Consider the following 19,316-nt stretch of genomic DNA (forward strand, 5'->3'; position numbering starts at 1 on the left):
AAGCAAACAACAGAGGACTCAATGTGGAGATGAGTGGGGAAACCAAGCTGGTTCAACTAATTCTTCCTGCAACATCAGCTACATCGTTACATTGGACAGTGGAGTTTACTAGTGTGAGTCCAGAGAGGGTCCCATCAGTAACATGGTTAACCTGACAGTCACTGGTAAGCTGAGTGTGTGGAGTTAGTGTTGATGAAGCTGTGTGTAAATGGATGAAATGCTGTAGTTTGTCTCTGTGTTGAGGTGGATCAGTGATCCTGCAGAGTCCTGTCCTCCCTGTGATGGAGGGAGATGACGTCACTCTGCTCTGTAAAACAGAGACCACTCCCTCCAACCTCCCAGCTGCTTTCTATAAAGATGGCTCCCTCATCAGGAAGCAGCCTACAGGTCACATGACCATCCAGCATGTTTCCAGGTCTGATGAAGGCCTCTACAAGTGTGACAGCGGTCATGGAGAGTCTCCATCCAGCTGGATCACTGTCACAGGTGACACACTCACCTGTCTGTGTTTCTGCAGGTTTCAACATTCACAATGTGACGACAACTTAATGACTGTGTTTGCTTTATTTTAGACAAACACACCACCACACCTCCACCTATATCCACACCTCCACCTACATCCTCATCTCCTCTATCACTCTCTCCTCCTGTTCTCTCTGTGTTGTCAATTGGTGCATCAGTCTGTGTTGTGATTCTACTGGTGTTACTGGTTATGCTGGTGAGACGATGTGTTCACAGGAAACCTGAAGGTGACACTCAGAATTTTACATAAACACTGTTCAGTGTGATAACTTGTTTCCATTCTTTGGTCGTGTTATAATTTAGAAACATTTGGAAGCTGAAAAGTTCAAACAGTGACTGCATAAAAGATGGACTACATGGCTCAGCTTCCTTCCATTGTACAAAATTTAAGCCAAATTTTCTGTTTATGGGGGCCACTTACTTGAGGTTGAGTCACTAGGTGTTTAGTCTAGTGATTCCACCTCAAGGTGTTACGTATCTGGATATACGTATCCAGATGTTCAGGTTTTAACCCTTTAAAGCCGGTCGGAGCGGACACGCTCCATTTTGCGTAACTATTTTTAAATCCCGGTAGCACTGCAACCACGTAAGCTAGCGCAATAATTTTTTTTGCATATGAAACCGGAGGAGTTGTACTTACATCTTATGCCATCAGCTTTTCCTAGGTCACAGTTTCCTTCCACACATAGCTTTGCAAAAACTGCATAAAAAGCGCTTGCAGCAACAAAAACATAATATTCCAGAAACACGCCTTGCCGATCCGATCAGCTGTTTGTAACACTTCCTACATCCATCAGCGTGAACTATCGCATGTCCGGCATGACCTGCCCGACACCGGAAGTGACGTCATTTTGCGGAAATGTAGTTTTTTACCATCATGGCCTTATGAGCCTATACTTGTGTTTTTAAAAGTTATGTTTGACTTTATGACTTTCTGTGTCGTTTCTGGGATGCTGAGGACTCATATTGCACTGCTGGAAATATTTTATTTTGATGCATATGCTGTTATTTTGCAAATTTGCACTATAATATATTTTTTTTCGTTTTTCCTGCAGTATATGAAAATTGGTGTATCTCAAAAATAAAACTATGAAGACACTTAAAATAAATTTCCTTTGGTGGGAAACTAGTTTGTGCAGCTTTTTTGTATTTACAGTTTTGAGGGATAAGCCTCTTAAATTTCTCTAACTAGAAATATATGTTAAAAAAACAAAAACGATTTTAAATTTTTTTGTAGTTTATTGCACTTTTTTGCAATTTATGTAATTACTATGCACTTAATGCAGACATATTATTAAAATTTGGGCTATAATGGTTGTATTGATGTATAGCAACTTGAAATGCTCCAAAAAATGGCTTCACAGCATGTAAAAATATACTATAAGCTCTGGCGGACTTGGTTCTATGGTAGGTCTTAAAGGGTTAATGATCTTTTCTAATGGTTTTACCATAATGGTCTTCTTGTTAAATTAAGGTCAATAGAACCACAGTGCTATATTTAAACGATCTTACCATCTTGTACCTCTATACAACATCTAACATCACTCTGTAGGTCCTATTGTTAATGTGTTTACTGCTAATGATTAGCATTTAGCAACACAATTTACGGAGGCTTATAGTTTGCCAGTCAGCCGTTTTGGTCAAAATATTTGAATAATTGGCCACTCTGTAACCCTCTGGGTTCCAGGGAATAATTGGCCGTTTTTGACGATTTTTGATTTTACCTCTACATGTCACCTTTAAAAACTGTTGTTTAGTTTCATTCTTTTCAGCATAACCTCACATCTGAATTTACATGTACTTTTATTTCATTTTGACGTACTGTATTAACACAATTGATCTAAAGTCACACAAAAAACATAAAGTCCAAGTAGAAAAAAGTTTTAATGTATTTTTTATGTATTTATGCGCGTGTGTGTTTGTGTGTGGTGTTGTTGGGATTCACCAATCCTGTGTAATCTGTGAATACACAAATCTTTAACGGACTACTAGTAGTATTAGTTACAATTTTCCCAAACAACAAATATAAACAAAAAATATGCCCAGTAATAAAAAATAAATACATTCCATATACAGATGTTTTTTTTTTAATGTTTATTTTATCTAACATTCTCTAATAGCCAGCCTTTTAATGGTATGGTTTAAAACAGATCAAAGAGAACAGAGGACATAAAAGAACAAACAGATCATAAACATTTTTAATTACCTAATTCATTTTATTGTTCTGTTGTTCTTTTTTTAATTTGTCATTTAATTCATTTATAGATGCACTTTGCTAAAACCAAACTTGATACATTTCATAAATAATAATATTTTTTGTGCGTTTATTTTCAGCACAGCTTAAGAAGAAATAAGGACAAGCCAGTTTTTTGTAAAGTGGGAATTCTCTTATCATACTTTTCATATTAAAAATGTAGATGAGCGTACTTATCATTAATCTTGGTTTGTAATATAAGCATAGAGTTTTATTACATCCAGTCTAAATAACAGATGGATATAGGGACCTGTGTGTCACCTGCTGCGTTTGGTCAGAGACAATAAAACAAGGACATAGCTTCAAGTTGGAAAAATGAAGCAAGTCACCTCTACATTGGAGAGACCAAACAGCCACTTCATAAATGCATGGCACAACATAGAAGAGCCACCTCCATGTGACAAGTCTTGGCTGTCCATCAGCATCCAAAGGTCAAAGGCCACTCTTTCGAGGAGGCAAATGTTCACATGTTGGACATAGACACCAGAGGATTTGAAAGAAGAGTGAACGAAGCCATCTATGTCCACTGTGAACATCCATCATTGAACAGAGGCGGTGGGTTATGACAGCAATTTATCAGTAGTGGGTTGAAGCCCCTCTTAGGAAACTCCCAATAGGGCTTAAAAAAATCTAGGACTCTTGCCAATTGCTTTTAAAACTGAAGACACTGCTCGGATGAGAAGCTTCCTCTCTGGACTTCCTCAAGAAACTTAAAGAAGTCCAGAGCAGCCAGTCTCAACATGACTGAAATCCTGTCTTCTCTCTGAGTGAAACCAAATGGATTTCTGTCTCTTTAGAAGTTTACAAAATTATTTTCTGACACGGCCTCTGTAAACTCTTTCTTCGTGAGTTTATGTACCCACTCATTCACTGTGCATCCTACTGAATACAAAATGAAGTCAGTTCTCAAGGAGCTGTATGCTCATTGCGTTGAGCTGTCAATCACAAGTCATTAGTGAATGAGCAGGAAGTTTCATATTTAAGCCCACCCTTCCTAAAAGCGTTGTTTTTGTTTGCAGCCAAGATGGTGACAACAGAGACGCTAAAACTAGCTTTAAATGTGGTCTTTACAAACCAGCAGGTGTCTTTTCAGTAGCTGCATCAACCTGGTATATTGTGTTTAATACTATTGTTTTGCTTATGAAGCTTCAGTGTTAGCATTTTGTCCACTACAATTTAGACTTAAAACACAGCATTATTTGAAGCAAAAAATATCTTGTATTAAGTGAAAAATAATCTGTCTATAGAACAAGTGAAAATTGTCTAGTTTCATGATGCACTGTCTAAAAACAAGTTCCTACAGATCTTACTGAAATGTTACTCTGTAGCTCTCTTATTTTAAGTGTAATGAGATTGTTTTGAGTAGAGATCAAAGAAACAAACTTGGTTCAAGATTACAAGATTGTTACAAAATTTTGACTTTTTGCAGTAAACTAGCTAAATGATAAATGGACTGATTCTTATATGCACCTTTCTACTCTACTGGATCCCCAAAGCAATTTATACAACATGCCACATTCACCCATTAACACAAGCCCTTTAAGTGCTTTCTAGCTAACATTCACACATACGAACCACCAACTTTCCAATCAGCAGATGATCTGCTCTAACTCCTGAGCTACAGCAACCGAGAACTACTCAGCTATCTCCCTAGTAGTGTTACCAAGATGGCTGCTGAGTGATAAGCTTCTAGAAGCACAGAAAAGCAGAAATGAAGTTATTTAAGAAATTGTAAAGTATTGTAAAGATGTGACAATTATTATAATTTCATTTAAAATGAATTTTCTCACTCATGTCTCTTTAAATAACTTAGACTTGGTTTTTTGGATGATTGTTAGAATTAGATATAAATTAAGAGGGCTGATTCTTACTAATTATGTAGTCCATATGTATATAATGGGTAATAAGAACATTATATGTGGTTTGGATGATTAACAGTAAAACCCTGTACATCTACATTCAGGCAAAACTGACCGAATGATAATAAAAGAATCTAAATTTGAATGTGGATAACATTTTACTGGGTTGGTGCCCAAGTTTAAATCTGAAATCACTCTGATTTATTTACATAATTTCTATTGATTCTTTATGCATAGACTGCAGCATTTGTATTTGTACTTAAACTGGATTTATCTTAATGCAACCACGACACAAGAGTGTGTCTGTATAAGTTCTCAGTCATCCTGGTCATCAGAGTCTAACAAGCTTGAAAAGAAACAACGTGACTTCTTTAAGTTTCTTGATGATGTTTCATCCCTCATCACCTCTCATCCAAGAAGCTCATAAAAATATTGTGGTTGACAGTACTGAATGCTGCACTGAGGTCTGTAATTAGTTGAGACAGGTGGATCAAATAAAGACCTTGTAATTATTCTGTGTGCACAAGTTAACTGGTTACTACTAAGTACTAGTTCCTACTGAAAATATAACAATTTAAACTCACCTCACAATTAGAAGTATGCAGTTTATTTCTTTATGTTTTTGTTTAACTGAACAGAACAAATGTCTTTTATTACAGTTAATCATTTTGACTTATTTAAAGTTGTACATGTAAAAGCACAGCTGCAGCTACTTCCTGTTGGTCCATTCTTGTTTTCTAGAGTCTGAACCTTGTGAGACTTCTCACTGCTCTATGAGTTTGGGCAGGTATATCGTCCATGCTGTGAGAGGTTTTAGTGCTCTGTGATGTGTGTCAGTGTGCACTTAAACAAGATAACATCTCCCACCCTGGGGTTCCCCCTGAACTGTTTGCATCATCAGTAAGATTAATTTGTTTTTGCTATGAATGAACAGACCAAATGTCTTTTAAAATAATTAATCATTCTGACTTCTTCAAAGTTCTACACATAAAACTTCTTGTTGATTTGTGTTATCTCTAGTTTGAAGCTGGTGAGACTCACTGTGGTATGCCCTAGTTTTGCTAAGAGAAGTGTTCAGTTTGTTTGTTTTTAATTCTCTGTGGTCTCTGTGGCAGACTGACACCTCTGCAGTTCAACAAGATCTTCAACATCTTTGATGTTGTCCATCTTCCTTTTCTCAGAAACACCCCCAAGTTCTTTGTGGTCACAGAATTTCTCAGTAGAGATGTTAAGAATGGAAAAAGAATGATGGAAAGTGTCTACAGTTTATAAAAATTGTTACTTACTCTCTTCATAATGCCACAAACGCTGCCAAACCTATAATGAGGACATGGGCCCATACTGAAAGGTGTTCAATAATTCCCCCATTAGAGCTCTTAGACTTGTTGTTCCTAGAGTATTTAAAAGTACAGTTGGAGGCAGAGCCTTTAGTTTTCAGGCCCCTCTTCTATGGAACAAACTCCCAATTTGGATTTGGGAGACACTATCTCTACTTTTGAAGATTAGGCTTAAAACTTTCCTTTTTGCTAAAACGTATAGTTAGGGCTGGATCAGGTGATTCTGAATCCTCCCTTAGTTATGCTGCATTGAGAATTTCTTCTTCAGTCACCTTTTTCCCTCACTATATGTTAATAGACCTCTCTGCATTAAATCATTCTCTGGCTCTCTTTCACAGCATGTCTTTGTGCTGTTTCCTTCTCTAACTCCAACACGTCACGGCAGATGGCCACCCCTCCCTGAGCCTGGTTCTAATGGAGGATTCTTCCTGTTAAAAGGGCGTTTTTTCTTCCACCTGTTGCCAAATTGCTAGCTCAAAGGGGGGAAGTTTGATTGTTTATTTGACCCTTCAGAGGAAGCTCATTACCACCACATGTATCCATGACCTCAGTCTTTGGTCACTAGCCAAAACCACAGATGAGGGTAGTGACGTTGCTTGACCAGTAAATCGACGGCTTCACTTTTACGTTCAACTCTCTCTTCATGACAACAGATCAGTGCAACGTTTGCATCACTGCACCTATGACCCCGTCTGTCAGTCTGAACATATTATACTGCTTCAGGTTCGACAGGTTATTCTGAGCTGCTGATCATATAAGCGCTATAAAAGGTTTTTGAAGACTTGTTTCTCATACTTTTGCCATTAAAGGGCACACTAGAGGCGAGGAAATCTACAGTGAATTTAAAAGTTGCAGAATTTGACATGTGTTTCCAGGATATGCTTATCATGCAGGACATTGTCAAGTTAATCACAAATCCATGTCTTTCTATTGTTGCTGAAACTGTATCCACAAATACAGGGATGGCCAACTCCAGGCCCAAGAGCTGGTTTCCTGCAGGTTTGTGACCTTGATCCAGCACAGCTGACTTAATTGGGAAGAATTACCCCATCAGCATTTCTAGAAGTTCTCTAGAGGCCTGGCAATGAACTAATCATCTGTACCAGGTGTATTGACCCAGGGTGTTATCTAAAACCTACAAGACACTGGCTCTTGTGTACAGATGGGTATTGTTTAGGTTTTATCCGATACTGATGCCAAACCGGTACTTTTGAATCCGTGCCGGTACTTAAACAGTGCTCGAACCGGTGCTTAAAAAATGGAGGACACAAACTTTTTCCAAAAACCTCTTATGTTTAGCTGTTTTTTGTAAAAAGATAACAATGTTAGCCTTTTCTGCAGCTACAGGGCATATATGGTATCACTCTTGGCTGGAAGCAGTGCTTAAAGAATGGAAAAAACACAAATTTTGTCCAAAAACCTCTCATGTTTAGCTGTTTTCCACTTTTTCATTGGTCATTTTGGCCTTTTTGGCCAGGGTGAAGGGAGTATCTGCCATCAAAAAAGAAGACAGCCGCATGTAACTATGACGGTGTTTGCTAGTTCACCTTACGTGCATTAATATAATAATGTGGTTAGCCTACTCAACGTAAATTACACACGAACAACATTAAGCTACTCACGCAGAGAAGAACGGCTGCTGCTGCCATCATCATCCATCATAATTTCTGCTACACTGGCAGGGCTAGGGGCCAGGACTCTACTCTTCGGGTTTTTGGGGGATGTTGCTAACTCCGGGTCCAATAACAGGCACTACACCCGCAGTAGATGTGCAAGCTATCAAATACGGTGCATTTCTCGGCTTTTAAAAAAACGCTATGTGTCGCCAGGTGTTTCACCAGATTTGAGGTGTTACCTTCTTTGCACAGTATCACCTTAAAGCACTTGTTGCAGGCTGCTGAGTTTGCATCTTTTGCTGTGAAGTACAGCCGCTTCGCCTTGGGTATTTTTAATCTGTAGCTCTGCTCGAAAAGAACGTACATACCTGGGCCCGCCTACTATCCTGGAAAAAGTAAAATGATTGGCTAGAATCCAAAGTGTATGACATCTCAGGAAAAAAAGCACCAAAATGTGTGCTGCTTTTTGGTCTGGTTACTACCGTTTATGTGGTACCGGATACCGGTACCCATCCCTACTCTTGAGGCCTGGAGGTGGTCACCCCTGTACTAAGATGTAAGGGTGCTTTTTCTTTACCTTATGAAGTGGACGTGGAAACTGCAAAGTGACAATGAACTGCAGTCTAGGGCAAAAGTTTTTGTCACAGTGTCTGCACTTGTATGGTGTCTCTCTTATGCTTTTTCATTGAGCTTATGTCCAGTGTGAAGGATGACCCACACTGGTCACAGATGTGCTTTTTGACCCCACTGTGGAGAGGTCATGTATTTTAATGTACTTGGTATGTGGAAGCCTCTCCCACATTCTTTGCAGTAGTTCATTTTGTCTCCAGTGAGTCTACGTTGATGTGGTTTTAGGTACCATTCATGATTGGAAGTTTTTCCACAAAGGACACAGAGAAACTCTTTCCCACCACCACAGTGACGACAGGGTTGAGAACTGAATCCATCTGTGTCGCTCTGATTCTAAACAAAGACAGTGTAAGTGATCTCTGCCAATGTCCAATTACGTTTTACTGTTTACATTATAACACTCAGCTTACCGAGCGAAAATGATTCTTCATTTTTCCAAACTGTTCATTCAGTATAACTCCATAAGTTTACTGATCAGACTTGTTGCAAACAATCAGGTTACAATTACAAGATAAAACATAAATACATCTTCACAATAACTGCACTTGTAGAGCTACTTTCTGGTGTGGATCTTTTGGTGTTTTTTCAGGTGATGTGGAGATTTAAAAGTCTTCTCACACAGGTCACATTTGTAAGGTCTCTCCTCAGAGTGGATAAACAAGTGTTGTTGTAACTGTGCATCTGTTGCAAACAGTTTCCCACACTGATCACAGCGGGAAACATCATTTCCAGTGTGAAACCGTAGGTGAATATTTCGGTACTGTTTGTCGCTGAAACTTTTTCCACAAAAGTCGCAACTGTACGCCTTAATTCCAGAGTGGGTAACTAGATGCTTCTGTAAGTCGCTATTTTGAGCAAACGTCTTGCCACACAACTCACAGCTGTGTGCTTTAACTCCACTGTGGATGATATGGTGTAATTTTAAGCATTTACGATGGGTAAAAGACTTTCCACACAAGTTGCAGGTGTAAGGTTTAACTCCACTGTGGATGCGTTGGTGTGTTTTAAAGTTTTGAGCGTGGGTAAAAGACTTTCCACACAAGTCACAGTTGTACGCTTTAAATTCACTGTGGATGAGTCTGTGTGTTTTTAATTCTCCAGCCCGGGTAAAAGACTTTCCACACAAGTCACAGGTGTGTGCTTTAACTCCACTGTGGATGAGTTGGTGTATTTTTAAGCTTCCAGCCTGGGTAAAAGACTTTCCACACAACTCGCAGCTGTAAGGTTTAACTCCACTGTGGATGAGTTGGTGTTTTTTTAAGCATCCAGCCTCGGTAAAAGACTTTCCACACAAGTCACAGCTGTAAGGTTTAACTCCACTGTGGATGAGTTTGTGTGATTTTAGGCTTTGAGCGAGGGTAAAAGATTTTCCACACAAGTCACAGCTGTATGACTTAACTCCACTGTGGATGAGCTGGTGTGTTTTTAGGCTTTGAGCCAAGGTAAAAGACTTTCCACACAAGTCACAGCTGTACGCTTTAACTCCACTGTGGATGAGTTGGTGTCTTTTTAAGCCTCCAGCCCTGGTAAAATCCTTCCCACACTCATCACAGCTGTACGCTTTAACTCCACTGTGGATGAGTTGGTGAGTTTTTAAAGTTCCAGCCTCGGTAAAAGACTTTCCACACAAATCACAGCTGTACGCTTTAACTCCACTGTGGATGAGTTGGTGAGTTTTTAAAGTTCCAGACTGGGTAAAAGACTTTCCACACAAATCACAGCTGTACGCTTTAACTCCACTGTGGATGACTTGGTGTTTTTTTAGGCTTTGAGCCACGGTAAAATCCTTCCCACACTCATCACAGCTGTAGGTTTTCTCTCCCTTTCTTCTGTGAGGTTTGTCGGCCTCCTGAGAGCGCTGACTTCTTGCTCCATGTTGGTCCTGCAGTGACAGAGATACAAACAGAGGCAGTGAGTGAAATGCAGTCGTGGAACAAACTGAAACTCCCTCCATTGGTTGAATCAAACATGTCAACAAACATATTGTAGGTGTGTTACCACCACCTTCTGGTGACAGTATCACATTACAATAATGTGCTACAATGAGAGTTGTAATGAAAATTACATTATTGAAGACATATTTATCAGTGGAGAAAATCTTTTACGCATAAGAAATTGCAAGTTCAACTGATGATAATGTTGTTTCAATGTGTGCTTATAAAATATATATATATAAAATATGATCTTTGTATTTTCTTGTAACTTCTGTGGTTTTTTGTTGTGAATGTAGATTCTGTATATATGGAGGAGCCCAGGATGCAAAAGATAAAGCTGCTGTTAACAGGTATTTCAATAACAGTGTAATTGTGATATTTTTCTCACCTTTTGTGTTGAAGTCATTGTTTCCTCTGTAGTGGCTGAGCTGAGTCCAAATGGATGAAATTGTCCTTCTGCTGCTCCACCAGACTCCTGTTACTCAGCTGGGACACACACAAAAAATACAATATATATATATATATATCTGTCTGTGAAGGTTCTCAGTCATCCAGGTCATCGTAGTCTAAGGAGCTTGGAAAGAAAAGCGTCTGGACTTGCTTGAAGACGTTTCACTTCTCATCCGAGAAGCTTCTTCAGTTCTAAGGGTCAAATGGTGGAGAGTCCAAGATTTAAACCCAGTGGGAGTTTCCCCCAAAGAGGGACAAAGGACCCCCTGATGATCCTTTACCTCAGGGGTGTCCAAACCTTTTTCACTAAGGGCCACATACATAAAAATATAGGAGGGGCTGGGCCACTTACTAGAAATTAGGTTTAACTTTAGTGTATTAAAGTTAGAAAAATCAGTTAAAAGTCGTCAAATATGTTATATTGTTGAACATAATTAAAGACAAAACTGCCTTCATCACAGCTTTCCATAAATGGATCTTTAGAATAGAATAGAATAGAATAGAATAGAATGCCTTTATTGTCACTATACAGTTGTACAATGAGATACAGAGCATCTCCTACTCAGTGTAAACATGCTGGGGGGGGGGGGGGGGGGTACAGTTCTGCAGCGCTATATACATATGGACAGTATTAACATAAGGAAAAACATATATATATATATAAAATGTACAATATACAAGCCGTAAGTAATATGTAATAAATAGTGTTATGTATATACAGTTGAGTTATTGCACATGGAATTGGTATAAATAGAGTTATGTATATACAGTTGAGTTATTGCACATGGAATTGGTATAAATAGTGTTATGTATATACAGTTGAGTTATTGCACATAGAATTGGTATAAATAGTGTTATGTATATACAGTTGAGTTGTTGCACATAGAATTGGTATTGCACAGTGGTGGTCCATAGAGGAAGTGGGGGGGCTGTGTTATCTGTGCATGTGTGAGTTCAGGGTGGTTATTGCTTTGGGGAAGAAACTGTTTTTTAGTCTGTGGGTTTTTGTGTTGATGCACCTGTAGCGCTTCCCTGAGGGAAGCAGGCTGAACATGTTGAAGCCAGGGTGGGAGCTGTCCTTGATAATGTTTGCTGCTCTGGTGAGGCAGCGGGAGGAATAAATGTCCATCAGGGAGGGGAGAGGGCAGCCGATGATCTTTTGTGCTGTCTTGACCACACTCTGAAGCCTCACTCTATCTGCTTTGGTGCAGCTGCCGTACCATACCGTGATGCAGTAGGTTAGCAGGCTATCAATGGACGAGCGGTAGAAGGTCTGCAGCAGGTTGGAGTTCAGCTTGTACTTCCTGAGGACTCTCAGGAAGTGCAGCCGCTGTTGGGCCTTCTTGATGACCGCTGAGATGTTTCCTGTCCAGGAGATGTCACCAGAGATGAGGACACCAAGGAACCGGAAAGTGTGGATTATTATTGATTTGAAGTTATTGATTTATTCAGAAAAAGCTTTGGTAGCTCATTCTCAGAACAGCAGCCTCAGATTTCTTCTTAGACAGAAGATTTACAGTACGGAGAAAAAACAATAAAGGGGAAAATGGGACGGGTACATTTCAAGTTTGTTATTTAAGTTATTAGGCTTAGCAACACACCTATTAACGTTCATTTGAAACCGTTATCAACATTAACAGACTGAACTGGACTTAATAACAGGAGTGCATAATTTTAGTAAATTATTCTGGTGAGTATCAGCTGCGCTGGGTATGTAAATCGGGCCATCCAGCTGCGGTGCTGATCGCCACTCGTGCCAAAAATCCGGATAAATGTCACTTGATCAAGGAGTAGAGCTGCATCAGATGAGATCAGCTGACTTTGCTATTTGCGTGCGCTGTGCACAGCGGTGTGTACTCTGTGTGTTAACAAGAAAAACGCATATAAGAAAGTGGTGCGAAAAAGCAGGGTAGTGACAGAATTGATGCGCATTATTGGAATTTGAAGCATACACACACAGGTACTGTGGAATATATTTTTTACTCACCTAAAGCGCTCGTGCTCTCGTCCACTCCCCGCAAAAAATTAGCAGCTGTGTGGTGTCTGTGCCATCGGTGCTCTCATCGCATGCAATGGAGTAAAAATCAAAAGCACAGCTTTATCAGACAGTTGCAGTTTAATGTTGGCTGACAAGTCTTCAATTCGTCACACAACTGTATTTCTGGACATGCTGACGTTGTTGAAGTCCTGCACTTTTTCCAGGCACATTATTTCGGTGACTTTAACGAGGCCGTGTTTTATGAGGTCTCCATCTGAAAAAGGCTTGCCATGTCTTGCGATGAGTTGGGCGACCTCATAGCTGGCTATTGGAGCCTTTTTCCTGGACAACTTGAGCACAAAAAAAATACTGTTGCTGACCCTGCAGGAGAGCTACCCCTTTCTTTAATTTCTGCTCTCGCTCAGCACCAGTGTAGGATGCATAAGCCTGATGTTTGGTTTCATAATGACATCGTACATTATACTCTTTCATAACAGCCACAGTTTCAGTGCAGATCAAACAGACACTTCCCCTTGAATTCTTTGAAGAAATATTCACTCTCCCACCGTGTCTGAAATTTTCTGCACTCACTTTTCTACCTTTCGCTCCTTTGGTTCTGCCATGTTTAGTAACTTGAAGTAAATTTCTTCTGTGATTGTCCTTTTTGGTGGAGCAACTGCCTTGATCAGCAGTAGCTCCCCCTGGTGTTAAAACTAAGAAGTGCCATACACTCAAGCAAAAGTTGAAGTGCGGCACATATTCTATTGTATTTATGAAATTACTTGCGGGACAATTAAAAATGGACGGCGGGCCACAGTTGGCCCGCGGGCCGGAGTTTGGACACCCCTGCTCTACCTAATCACATGAGCCAAGGTGTGAAAGCGGGTGTGGGTCACAATCAGCCAGGGTTTCGGGTGAGCTCATTGTGAAACCTGGCCCCACCCTATCATGTGATGTCCTGAGGTCAGATGGCCCAGGATGTGAGTGGGCGTTAAGGCGAAGAAGCTTCTCAGATGAGAGGTGAAACGTCTTCCAGCAACTCAAAGAAGTCCAGACGCTTTTCTTACCAAGCTCCTTAGACAATATATATATGTACACACGCATATATATATATATATATATATATATATATATATATATATACAAAAACAAAAAGCACGCATGCTGCAAACTTTACCCGAGTCATTTAAACAGCCTTTAGCACATGATTCTCCTTATGGGGACCTGATATGTTTAACCCTTTAAAGCCGGTCGGAGCGGGCACGCTCTGTTTTGCGTAACTATTTTTAAATCCCGGTAGCACTGCAACCACGTAAGCTATCGCAATAATTTTTTTTGCATATGAAACCGGAGGAGTTGTACTTACATCTTATGCCATCAGCTTTTCCTAGGTCACGGTTTCCTTCCACATATAGCTTTGCAAAAACTGCATAAAAAGCACTTGCAGCAACAAAAACATAATATTCCAGAAACACGCTTTGCCAATCCGATCAGCTGTTTGTAACACTTTCTGCGTCCATCAGCGTGAACTATCGCATGTCCGGCATGACCTGCCCGAAACCGGAAGTGACGTCATTTTGCGGAAATGTAGTTTTTTACCACCATTTTTTTTATGAGCCTATACTTGTGTTTTTAAAAGTTATGTTTGACTTTATGACTTTCTGTCTGGTTTCTGGGATGCTTAGGATTGCACTGCTGGAAATAGTTTATTTTGATGCATATGCTGTTTCTTTGCAAATTTGCATTATAATATTTTTCATTTTCCTGCAGTATATAAAAATTGGTGTATTTCAAAAATAAAACTATGAAGACACTTAAAATAAATTTCCTGTGGTGGGAAACTATTTTGTATTTACAGTTTTGAGGGATAAGCCTCTTAAATTTCTCTAACTAGAAATATATGTTAAAAAAACCAAAACGATTTTACATTTTTTGTACTTTATTGCACTTTTTTGCAATGTATGTAATTACTATGCACTTAATGCAGACATATTATTAAAATTTGGGCTATAATGGTTGTATTGATGTATAGCAACTTGAAATGCTCCAAAAAATGGCACTACAGCATGTAAAAATATAATATAAGCTCTGGCAGACTTGGTTCTATGGTAGGTCTTAAAGGGTTAATATGCTGCTGAGAATATAGCCCAGAAGAAGCGTATAGTATAGCTTTTATTTTGGAAAGAGCCATTTCTCTGTAATAAACTCTCTTTTCCAAAGATGAGTTATTTCTCGATCAGATAGATTTATTTTATTTTATTATTTTGTTGTTTCAGCAACATTAAATTTAAAAACTGTACTTTAGAGTTCAAATATATATTTATAATTTTAATAAATGACAAATTAAAAAGGCATGAACATTTTTTGTATCGAAAAAATATTGAACCGTGACACCAAAGTATCGAACCGAACCGTGAATTTTGTGTATCGTTGCACCCCTAATATATACACATATGTGTGTGTGTGTATATACACATATATATACATATATATATATACACAAAATCAGCTTTTGTATATCGGCTTTATTTACGCTGGAAGTACATGAAATACAGATGCATCTGGAGATCATCCTATGAAGTCCTATTCTAAAGGCTCATTGCCCTCCCCCAGGCTTGTATCTGTGCCTTCCTGGGGGTGGGGGTTGGTTGTTCTCCTGCCCTGCAGCCCATCCTTTTGTTCATATTCCAAGACCATTGTTCTGTATGTATTCTTACCCCCTAGCAACCGCCATTTCACAATGTTGCAAGCAATCACAAACTCTACAAACAAACAAACTCTACAGTCCAATGTATACCAAGCAATCTATTATTCTCAACATAAACTGAACCCACATTAAAGTTAGCGCGGTGCTTACCTTCAGATGAGCCCACAAACCGAGAGCAACTCCGTGATGAAGCTGGAAGTCTTTCCAAACAGGAAACAGATCAGGGAGCAGAGACCCACGTGGTTCGCGCTGATCTCAGCTACGATCCAGGAGACAAGGGTGTGCAGATCGATGCAGATATCGATCCAAGCGTTGGTAGTGGTATATGTTCCTGTAAGTTCACTACTTTACTCCCGTTTCATGAAAAAGCAGCTCTCTCTGCTCGACTCCTCTCGTGCACACACACTTTCTCCGCCCCTTTTTTCTGGCTCTGTGGTGATTTGTTACTGTGCGGTCACGTGACTCAGCTGCACAACGTAACCACGTGCGGTTTTATTTCAAAATTAGTGCCTATCTCCTTTTCCTAAACTCTTTCCCTTGGCCTCAATGAATCAATCAGTCAATCTTTATTTATAAAGCACTTTTCATACAAAAAAAACGTAGCACAAAGTGCTTTACATGGTTAAAAGCAGCCCACTCCACCCTCCAACTCACTCCCCACACTCTCATTAACATAAACGATGTGAATACACACATATCCCCCCCCCCACACACACACACACACACACACACGCGCGCACACTTAAAGAGTAAAACTGGGCTGGGTACGCATGAGCCAAGTGAGGAAGCACTATCACACTATCACTATCTCGATGAAACCGTCATCGTGGGAAGTAGAATTACCAAGTACTCAGGGAAAGAGAGGAGCGGTGCTGAGAACTGGAACAGGCTGTATCTTAATTCAGGTTCTGCAGCCTTAATGGTCCACAACGGCCGATTACTCAAAGACCGCTAAGGCCGGAAGTGCCAGGCTTGTGAAATGGGACGGTCTAGCCTCCGTCGCGCTGCCCAGGTTGCCTAGCAACCATGATACTAACCGCTGGAAACGTTTCATACAGCTTTATTTGACAGAAATGACGAAGAACATACTTTGTACATTTGTTTGTGTGTTTCTACACGAGCTTTGTGTGATTTGATAAGTATCTGAGGCTGAGACCACAGGACTGTAAAACATGATGGGGCTTCATTCCTGTACTGAACAGTCATTTAAGATCAGCTAGTAAATAACAATTAGCTAATGTTGTTCATGAGACTAAAGTCAGTGTAAATATGATATGGCCAATATTATAGTTATTATATTAATCATTATTAGTTATTACAGCAGTGAGTTTGAAGTCTCAAATCAAATCACTTTTATTGTCACATCACATGTGCAGGTACACTGGTACAGCACATGTGAGTGAACTCTGTGTCAAATACTGAGCTTCAGTAAAGATTCAAGTTGCAGTTATTTATATTTCCCATCACCTTAAATCTTCACTCAAAGACAAGTATCTTTTATTATATATAAGAGATAAATATTGTTCATTTAATTTGCATTACTAAATTTGGCTTAATGCTTAGTCCTAAAGTGTATATTTATTTTCTTACTCTTCTTATATACATTGTTTGTTCACTTGCACTGCTGTAACTGGAGCCTCGTCGTCTCGTCTCTCTATATTCTGTACTGTATGTAGCAGAGATGACAATAAAGTTTACTTTGACTTCAGCAGCAAGCAGGCTCACCGAGGGCTCTCGCGCTCACTTTTTGCATGTAGAATGTCAAAAAAACATCGGTGCAAATTATAAGTCTGTATTATAATGTCTGGTGTTCTCGTGTTTTTTGGTTTATTTTCTTTTTTTTTTTTTTTTTTTTTTAAATTTTGAGAGTTGCTTAATAGATGCCGCTTCAGCCCAACACACATCAAACGTGTGACGCATGGTCAGGCTCCCTCTGTTTCACTTATCGACGCGCAGGGTACCCCCCTCGCGTCGAGAATTGACGTGCAGGGTCCTCTTATTAAATACTATAGAGCTCTCTAAACGTTGTTTATTGATGACAAGAGATTTCCGTGGAAGAGCCTGTTGTCTGTATATTTATGCATTTCCAAAATCACATTGTAGTGACGTGTACTGAACATAATGAATTATAAATGTAAACAACTACCTGAAAAACAGCAGATAAGTTAAATACATTTGTATCGCTTATTGCATTTATGGAAGGAGTGGTGTATGCTGGGTAATGGCACAGCTAGCGACTGGGTGACTTTATTCACCCGCTTCGGATGTTATCAGTCCATACAATGGGAGTTATTAGCACAAATCAGTCCCAGAGATATGGGCCATCTCCACCTGCTAGATTGTTGTTATCATCCATCCAGATGGAGGATCGCTAACAGTTCAGTTCATTTTTATTTCAAACATTCAACTGAACAGGCCCCTCGGACCCTCCAGCGGAGACAAGAGGCTGAACGGGCTCGCCAGAACCCCCAGCGGAGACGAGGAAGGGCTGGCTGGGCTCACCAGAACCCTCAGCGGACGAGGCAGGTGGCGGCGCGGGAGCCGCCGAGTGCTGGATAGACTCATCCGAGCTTCCAGCAGGGGCTGATGTAGAGCCAGAGGGTATTGGGACCCCTGGCTGAATGTTAAGCTGACCGAAGACTGAACTGCTACCGGGGACTGGGCTAATGGTTCAGGTGCGAGCTGAGCTACTGGAAACACGGGGAGCTGAGCTACTAGTGGAGGTGAAGTAGATGACTGCACGGGAGACACGGGGAGCTGAGCTACTGGAGACATGGGGAGCTGGGCTACTAATGGTGGTGAAGCAGATGACTGCATGGGAGACTGATTTGAGGGCATCTGCACTGGCACAGGGGGCTGAACTGATATCTGTAGTAACAGTGGTGGTGAGAGTGGAGTAGGTGGTGGAGTTGATGACTTCACAGGGGAATGAACTAGGGGTGACTGCACAGAAAACTGAACTAGAGGTAGTAGTGACGGTTGTGGTGCTGGTGGTTGAGTGGATGACTGCGCTAAGGGAGGCTGCACCGGAGACCGCACTGGGGAAAGCTGAGCTGCAGGGGACTGCACTGGAGACTGCAGTGATGGTTGTGGTGGAGGTGTAACGGGTGGAGGAGCGGCTGAATTGGCTGCGGGTCGGGCGGCTAATGGCTCAGCTACAGAGTGCCTTAATGGCAGGGCTATAGGTTGAATGACTGACTGAGTAGCAGCCTGAATGGCTGAGTGTAGTGATGGTTGTGGTGGAAGAGAAACGGGTGGTAGTGTGGATGATGGAGCTAAGGGCAACTGAGTGGCAGACCAAACTGAGGGAGACTGAAGTGCTACGGGGAACTGAACCGGTGGCGATGCAGGAGACTGAGCTCGGAACTGAATAGGCACATGAGCAAAGGACTGAACGGGTAATTGAGCTATGGATTGCACAAGTGGCCGAGCTAAAGGTTGAATCGAACAATGAATAGCAGACTGGGCTAAAGGCAATGTAGGAGGCTGGAGTGATAGCTGAGGTGAAAATGGAGCTAGTGCCGGAGTAAATGACTGTGCTAGCGGGGACACAGGAGACGCAGCTAGCGGGGACACAGGAGACGGAGACTGAGCTCGTGGCTGGGCAGCTAAGTGAGATTCAGGTAGCTGGGCAGCTTTTGGAAAAACAGTCTCTGACTTAATAATCTGTCTTAACATCCTCGGAGCTAGCAGACACGGAGTTAATTAGTCCAGGCTCAAACGTAACAGGATTACCACAGTTCTTTGCATTGTTATGGCTAGGAGGAGCATGAGAAGAATAGTCCTTTAGGTTACCTAAATGGGAAATTTTGGTTTCAGACGAAACAGTCTTTTTCACCTCAGCCACAACATAAGCAGACCTTGGGCCCTCAGACCCAGTAAACTGTACAGTTCCATTTACACTCGCCGCAGGCGTTTGCATTGGTGAAGCCCTGGGTTCTGGCGGTGGCATTTTTCGCTGCCTGTGCTGCCGCCGCTTCTACCTGGAAATGGGAGCGGAGATAGTGGTGGTTGCTGGTAATGGCAGAG

At 40.8% G+C, this 19,316-nt stretch overlaps 1 protein-coding gene across 1 annotated transcript; it reads right to left on the reverse strand.

The window, feature by feature from the left end:
• Positions 1-2,172: 2,172 nt before the first annotated feature.
• On the reverse strand, positions 2,173-15,697 carry LOC146389787 (uncharacterized). The gene is made up of 3 exons (XM_084912981.1): positions 15,438-15,697; positions 10,541-10,638; positions 2,173-10,100 (listed from the first exon to the last, which is right to left on the reverse strand). The coding sequence occupies exons 2-3, from the start codon at positions 10,556-10,558 to the stop codon at positions 8,772-8,774; spliced, it is 1,347 nt and encodes a 448-aa protein (XP_084769107.1). The 5' UTR covers positions 10,559-10,638; positions 15,438-15,697; the 3' UTR covers positions 2,173-8,771.
• Positions 15,698-19,316: the final 3,619 nt, after the last annotated feature.

Source organism: Perissodus microlepis, chromosome 3 (assembly GCF_051167445.1).
Source record: "Perissodus microlepis isolate ML-2025 ecotype Zambia chromosome 3, ASM5116744v1, whole genome shotgun sequence".
NCBI lineage: Eukaryota > Metazoa > Chordata > Actinopteri > Cichliformes > Cichlidae > Perissodus > Perissodus microlepis.